Below are 8037 nucleotides of genomic sequence, written 5' to 3'. Positions count from 1 at the left end.
TCGATAAAACAATTAAACTATGAATATCTATACAAAGCGAGTTGGAATACTTAGGTAGAGATGTTCTAATTAATGGATTTGGTCGACGCACTTGTTATCCGCGTTGTTCCGATAAAAAGCACTAGCACATTTTGCACTGTCGAAAGTCCATAAATTGCCTTAACACAAAATGAAAGAGATAAATTTATGTTTTGAGACGATTTAGTCGCTGTGCGACACTCTTACATTTAAGAGGCGAGAATGACAAAACTGAAAATGAAGGGGGAAAAAAACGATAGAATGAACGAAAGAAAATAATAAAACATGGGTTGACTCGATCAATCGACATTCCAGTTTCTGCATTTGTTTGACAATACACAAAGGTGCGATATTGTATTATTTGAATTTTTATACATATAGACGTCGACTCACCTGTAAGAGAGAAAAGGAGAGAGAGAAAAATTAAAGCAGCACAACTGCGAATTTTTTCGCATTGCATTAAACACATACCTAAATGTACCCTATGGGAGACGTAAAATGGAATGATTCTTTTTTTTATTTTTTTTTTTTTTTTTTATTTTTCTTTTTCTTTTTTTTTTTTAAAGCTTCGCTTAAGTTTGTATGTTTATTGAAACAAGTAAGTGAAAAAAAAATTTTGCACAAGAAAAGAAAATCTTTTTGCTAAAAACTAAGAATTTAGTATACATATTATATATACATGTATAATATTTATGTATGTACGTATTATTATTTAAGAATCTATTATCTTTTAAATATTTGCACTCAAAAATATCTTGTTAATTGTAAGTAAATCAAAATAATGAGTTGGTTACTAATTATAATCATGTTATCTGTAAAAACATTATTTTCTGTAGATACGTGAATAATTTGAGATGAAATAAAAAAAAATAAATAAATAAATAACTGAATTTTAAACAATGTTTTGCCTTTATTTATTTATTTCTTAAATTATATTTACCGCGTAATAATATCAGTTAATTATTCTCATTGATTAAATGTATTGCTATTAATCAACGATTTCTTCAATAAATGATTCAGAGAGCTCTTCTACATCGGTTTGCTTTTCTAGCTTCGGACTAATGTACTTTTTATACCACTGAAATTCCGCTGCGGCATAATTTCTTTGTCTAAAAGGAAACATTGGTTTCACCCAAATTATATCTGTAATCACATATAATTTTACGAATGTATTAACTATTTGTTATGCGGTTCCTTACATATTAAATTCGAAGCTCGCTGGCTTTCGCACTGGATTCCATTGGGAAACGGGTTTCTTATTAGCGATCATTACACCACGAACACAATAGGAAAGCGCTAATTTATGTATGTCATTATCCTAAGATGGTAAAATTTTATTATTAAATGTCGTTTATGAATATGAATTATAAAGACTATAGATATACATAAAAAGAATGAGTGTCCAAGGATAATTAAAATTTCATATAACCTTCCATTCTGAACTCAATACATCAGCTAAGCTTATAACATCCACAGCCATGGCCACAGAATCAAGATTAGATCCTATTGTATTCATGTAATTTTCATGTACGAATCGGATAAATGTATTAGCCTGGGTGTGAAAACACGATGCCAAATCATCTGGATTGTGAACGAATTGCCAAGAGCATCCATTTACATTTTCTGTTAGTTGTTAAAATAATCAAATCAATCATTTAATATAATTATCTTATTACAAATATTTTGTAAATTTTAATAGTACTATAAAATTATTACTTTTTGGATTAATAACTCGACCGATCGCATGAAGAAGGCCGAGTGTTTCTTCTCTCACATTGCATTCGTTCTCAGACTTATGTTCAACTTAAATAACAAAAATTGTTTATATTATTATTATTATCATCATTATTAATGAACAAAATTAATTTAAATTACCTTTTAAAGAATAAAAAATTAAGTTTAACAAAGCGCTTCGAACATCCCCAATACTATTTGATAATACTTCGTCTATTCTATTTTGAGTTATATTTAACATATAACCAACCTTTGTATTTAAAATAGTTGATACTCGTTTCATTATATTTTTTAAAGCTGTTTGGGTGACTGCATTTATACTATAATTTGAGGGGCGTTTTTTTTTTTCCTTTTTTTTTTTTTTTTTTTTTTTTTTTTTATATAAAAGATTAGATACCACATATTTTGGCTACTTACTTTATAAAATCAATTGCAAAAGTATCACGATTAGTTTGAGAGAATAAAGTAGTTAATAATTTGGAATTGCTTGTTTCTGTATTGATAAAAACTAATGGTTCTCGTCCATACTGACAATATTTTCTATAAAATATTTTTATATAATTTTTAAATTTATAAGGCTAATTAATTATACATTCAATACTTACTTGAGTAACTTTGTAAAATCATCTTTTTCCTCTATGTAAGTGTTTGGTAACTCTTTAACCAATAATAAACGTCTAGAATAACTTGATAATACAGAACTATAGCGCGTAGTTCTTATGAGAAAGTCTTCGAATATCTCTCCTTGTCGTACAATTTCATCCGCTTATAAGAAAATTATAAATATTAAATAATTAATAAACAATTATGGTTAAACAATTAATAACAGAAATAATATTCTTTGTTTAGAGGATATCTAATGTTAATTTACTGTTTTCATTTGTAACTTGATCGATTGGTGTTATCCATTCGATAACGTCAAAATTATGTTCTTTAGCGATAACCTTAAGGGCTTCGGTTTTCCCACAACCGGATGGGCCAGAAATGATTAAAATGCTTGGCTTTCCCTTTTGCACTTTGTTGTCGAACCATCTTGAGATTTCTTGCTGCTTCTGTCTACTAACTGCTAATTCTGATGACTTTTGGGGTGCGCACGTAGAAAGTAGAGCGGATAAATTATTTTTTTTTTTTTGTAAAACATTTGCATTGTGATATGTAAAATCAGTTTCTTTGTTTTTATCCTCGATGAAATCAGATATACATTTTTTTTTTGAAAAATCCTCATCAAATGCATCAAAATCAAAGGATGATCGTAACCAACTACTTGCATTTCTCTGTAAATAATATAACCTTGATTATTGTTAGTTATTTGTTTTCTTTTAAGAAAACCTTTTAAAAATACTATGAAACTATTGATAAAATAGTAGATAAAATAGTAATTCACATTAAAAATAACTAATTAAATGTTAATATAATTTATCAAAATATAAAATTTGTATAAATTGCTTAAGCTGTTAGATATTTAAGATAATTATTGCATTAACCTTTGATCGAGACATTTTATTTATTAATTACGTCAAAACGGATTTTTTATATAAATGAACATTTTTACAAAAAACAAATATTGAAATTAAAAACATAAAATCACATTAATTGATTAAATATAAGATTGAGTAAATAACATCCGAGATTATGAAAATCAGAATTTTTCGATTCTGCGCAGTAATGGTTTTTCAATCAGCCGGTTTTACATTAACGTAACAAATTAAAAAAAAAAAAATTATTAAATTCGAACTTAATACTTTACGCTCTTTAGCATGTAAAATAATTTTTAAAACTTTATCAAAAAAAAAAATAAAATAAATAATAAATAAATAAATGGATTTCTAGGCATTGATAAAAAATATCAAAGACCTTGAACTATGACAGTTGTATAAGAATAAATTTTCTTTCTTCAAAAAAACGAAATGAAAAAATGAATGAGCATTAATAAAGTACTATCATATATTTTTGTAGAGGTTTTATAAAATATAATAAATAATTTAATACTGATATGATCTTGTTATAAATAATAAAGTTGCGAGAAGGATAAAATTACTTTCAAAATACTATTAATCAAAATATACAAACCTACATTTAACGATTTTTAATTTTACAAAATTGAATTTTGTCAGTATAAAATTTCTACATTTTATTAATCTTCATTTTTATGTTTTAAAACAATTATACGTTGTGTGTCACGTATGCATTCTTCTTATATTTGTAATAAATAATATAATAAAATGTAAAAAATGTTGTAGATCGTTAAGGAAATTAAAATAATAAAAGAAACTCAAAATCATTCTAAAAATTTAGCAGTATTAACAAGCATTTATTAATTGCAATTTTAAAATAAATTAAAGATAATCATGGATTAACTAGTGCTTGAAGAAGAACAGACGTCATTAGAACATTAATGATTAGAACAATATTAAAATTAAAAATCTTATATTTTAATATTATTTATTACATATGATGCTGGTAGGTGTAAAAATTGAGTCATTTATTAAACAGTTTTTATTTCAATTATAATTTCAATTGTACGAATTTCCATTATCGGTCAATATTTTTCTTTCTTAATATAACACAACTTTTTACATATGTAAAAAAGTCATTAAATAGCAAATGACATTTGTACATCTATTTATACTAATCGATAAATGAATTGACTTAATTACATAAATTATTAATTCAATATTAATTATCTAAAAACTTTATCATCCCTAAAATGTGTTCTATTATTTGACACTATAAAATCTGTAACTCTTTAACACAAAAATTTATGTCAATTAGAAACACATCTTTACTTTTACACGCATTGATGAATTACTTAGAAAAATTGATTCAATAATTTTTAATTAAATTAAGAAGCAACTTTTAGTAATATAAGAAAATATTTGTATTTAATTATAATATTAACTTGTAACTAAGTTAATAAAATATTAAATTATCTAACAATATCTGCATATTATCACAACACATTTAGCTAATAAGACCTTTCAGCCACTGGTATATATACCAAACTTTTTAAAAGTCTAGTATGTACACCGAATATTTATGTATATAGATATATTTATCCATAAGTATAAACATATTTATTTATAAGAATATTTGTATTAAAAAAAAAATTGCGAAGGATAATATCTTTTCTCAGGCACTCGCGTGATTGCAACGATGCAGTCTCTTATTGTATAGTAACATATATAATACAATCTAGAGTTCGTTTGAAATTTTACAATTCAACTCCATACATCACTGGAGTAACGTTTTTGTGAATCCATCTTCTTTATGTAATCAGCAGCTTGTAATTCGCTCATGTTTCCTTTTTCCATTACCACCTTCAATAGAATGTTATGTACATCTCGTGCCATATTCCGTGCATCGCTAAAAATATACAAACACACACACACCCATATATATAAATATACAAAATAATAAAATTCATTCATTAATTAATAAAAATTTTATAATAAAAAACTTTTATTGAAAACATATTAATGTTTCAGGTTCCTTTCCATTTATTAAATTACTTGCAGTTTTATTGATTTGTACTCTTATTAATGAATTAACTAACGTTACTTAATATCTAATAATAATAATAATAAACAAAAAACAAAACAAAAAAAACAAAAAAAAACTTACCCGCATACGTAAATATGTCCATTATTTTTCCCAATTACTCTCCATAATTCTTCCTTATTCTTTTCGAGCAAGTGTGTGACGTAAACTTTATTCTCCTGCTCTCTACTAAATGCTGTGTGCAAAGTTAAGCTTCCATTATCAACATATTGTTGCAATTCTTCTCTGTAGAGAAAATCTTCTTCGCGTTTTCGGCAACCGAAATAAAGAATCGTGTCGCCCACATCTTTACCTAATAAATTCAAATTTAGATATTATGCAATTTTGCTTGACTCTTTACATGTCAATACATTAGCAATTTTTACAATTTTATGTCTCTTTTAATTATAAACAAAATTTTAATTCGCGTAACAGTCGTGTACGAATAAATATTAATTTATGAATATTATTAATAGTATTAACTTAAAGTAAATTATAAATACCTTCTTTCTTAGCCACGTCACGTTCTTGGATAAATGCTCTAAATGGCGCGAGTCCAGTTCCTGGCCCGACCATTATAATTGGCGTTGTAGTGCGCGATGGTAAACGGAATTGAGATTTTCTGACGAAAATTGGAACTAGACAAGGTGGATCGGAAGGATGTTTCTCCTTTAACCAAGTAGTTGTAACACCTCTATTAATTCTACCAGTTGGAGTTGGATATTCCACAACAACAGCAGTTATGTGAATTTCAGACGGATGCAGCTAAATAAAATCATCATTCATGCATTACATTGAAAACCAAAGTGAAAAAACTTTTTGCTTAAATTTTATTTTAAAAGTATCAATCTCAACGTTTTATCTCTAAGTAAATACAATTTTCATTGGTTTTTTTTTTTTTTTTTTTTTTTTCCCCCTTTAACGTCACGTTAATTTTAAATTCTTTATTATAAATTGTTATTATTGATGGGGGAAAAAATGCAATTAAAAATTGTAGCAATACCTTTGGTGAAGAAGATATGGAGTAGTAACGACACTGTAATCTTGGTAGCAGTTCGCACAAATGATCTAAGGCTGGTTTCAAACTTGGAATATCTTCCAAAATATGTACTATATTCCTATTTTCTTGAATGACCCACTGCTGAAAGAGAGATTTACCTTCCGCGGTTGTGGAAGACATCTGTCTCAATCTTTCCTTATCATTTGGATCGCTTGCATATTCTGCCAATTCCTTCAGTATATGTGTTCTTGGATTACTGGTAATATCTAAATAATGCGTCAAAGCAGTTCGATATGTACAAGGACAAGGGAACGGATGCTTTTTTGTTGATTCCTCTGTAAAATTAAGAGTAAATTTATTTAAAAAAAAAAACTTTTTTAATAATCAAAATACAGGTACGATGTAAATAAATTAATCCTTTTATTTACATTTACGTTTAGTAAGAAATTACAGCACATACCATCAGTATTTGTTAAGGTGAAAATAGTATCCAAATCAATATTACATATTTCACCAATTTTATTTACAAGATTAGAGTTATTAACTGGATAAACTGCTAAATGATCACCAGATTCGTAACGCATTTTTGATCCATCGATATCAAATTCTATATGCATACAAGATCTATTTGAAGAAGAACCGTGTAGTTCTCGATTAATTTTTACAGGTGCTAAGAAGGGATTCTTAGCATCGAAAGGTCTAAAATGAAAAATTTAATCTCAGTATCAATTTTTACTATTTAACAATAATAACAATCTTTTTTTAAAAATTAAGCAATAAAACGAAAATATTGTAAAACATATCAATTTAAAGTAAATGAAATTTTTTGACAAAATTTTTTGCTTGTAAAGACAAAGTTGATGTTTATACATACGCTCTTTGATTTTTAAAAGCATGAAGTCGTGCAATTTCACCACTATAGACTTTTTCTACAGGTATATCAACATGCTCGGTAAGCTTATACTGGCGAATACTAACATCTTCTCCAGCTCCTTCAATATTAAAATATTCACAAACTGCTGGCCAAAATTTATCTTTCCATGTAATAAAATCATCTTCGATACTGGATAAATAAACGATGATGATTAGTGTGCACAGTTGTGTTTTAAAATTTTGAATTGGTAAAATAAAAATTTTACTTAAAGTGACAAAAGCAATTTTTGTAACTTCCATTTAAATTATAAGATATCACGTATTTTTAAATTCAAAATAGAAATTCTTAACTACATAATGTCTTCTAGAAAGAAAATGTTTCATTCGAAACTATCAACACTTTTTAATTATCGAATCTGAAATATTTTACCAACTTGAAAATACATAATATAATAGAAACTATACTTACTTGGCATCGTCATCTCCAAGACCACATTCGTAGACACGATTAGCTCCAAGTTGCTCCAATCTATGATCGACATAAATAGCAATTTCATTGTAATGTTCGTACGTTTTATTTCCAAGCCCAAAGACCTAAAAGCAAATATTTACTCAATAATTGACAAAATGTCAATATACATAAAAAGTTTATTAATAATTTTTATTTCAAAATAATAATGTAACATGTTATTTAACTTTAGATTGTACTCGAAGCTACCATAAAAATGATTGTTATAAGCTATAATAATTATAAATGTGAAAATTAATTTAATAAAAATAAATGTACTAGATTGTTTGTTACCCAATAATTGCAATAAAAATTAATCAATCTACTATTAATTAGAGTTAAATCTAAGTAATATTATGTTTATCTC

At 26.4% G+C, this 8037-nt stretch overlaps 2 protein-coding genes across 4 annotated transcripts in view; both read right to left on the bottom strand.

Moving 5' to 3' along the window:
• Positions 1–898: 898 nt before the first annotated feature.
• On the bottom strand, positions 899–3274 carry Rad17 (Rad17 checkpoint clamp loader component). Its single transcript, XM_011498443.1, has 9 exons — positions 3237–3274; positions 2624–3026; positions 2358–2517; positions 2170–2292; positions 1894–2072; positions 1735–1821; positions 1448–1641; positions 1218–1336; positions 899–1127 (listed from the first exon to the last, which is right to left on the bottom strand). Exons 1-9 carry the CDS (start codon positions 3249–3251, stop codon positions 1007–1009), a joined length of 1401 nt encoding a protein of 466 aa, XP_011496745.1. The 5' UTR covers positions 3252–3274; the 3' UTR covers positions 899–1006.
• A 1355-nt stretch (positions 3275–4629) lies between these two features.
• Positions 4630–8037, bottom strand: part of Cpr (Cytochrome P450 reductase) — a 28506-nt gene continuing 25098 nt past the window's right edge. For 2 of the 3 annotated variants that reach the window (XM_011498441.1, XM_011498442.1), the window contains 7 exons: positions 7632–7756; positions 7164–7352; positions 6750–6988; positions 6293–6624; positions 5793–6054; positions 5374–5602; positions 4631–5115 (listed from right to left, as the gene is read on the bottom strand). In XM_011498441.1, coding sequence (XP_011496743.1) covers positions 4971–5115; positions 5374–5602; positions 5793–6054; positions 6293–6624; positions 6750–6988; positions 7164–7352; positions 7632–7756 — 1521 coding nt within the window. In that variant the 3' untranslated portion in view covers positions 4631–4970. Of the gene's footprint in view, positions 5116–5373; positions 5603–5792; positions 6055–6292; positions 6625–6749; positions 6989–7163; positions 7353–7631; positions 7757–8037 lie in introns of all 3 variants that reach the window. The other variant, XM_011498440.1, reaches the window with a different exon arrangement.

This window comes from Ceratosolen solmsi, unplaced genomic scaffold (assembly GCF_000503995.2).
Source record: "Ceratosolen solmsi marchali unplaced genomic scaffold, CerSol_1.0 scaffold30, whole genome shotgun sequence".
NCBI lineage: Eukaryota > Metazoa > Arthropoda > Insecta > Hymenoptera > Agaonidae > Ceratosolen > Ceratosolen solmsi.
The sequence above is the reverse complement of the archived record's forward strand: the minus strand, read 5'-3'. Positions and strand labels throughout refer to the sequence as shown.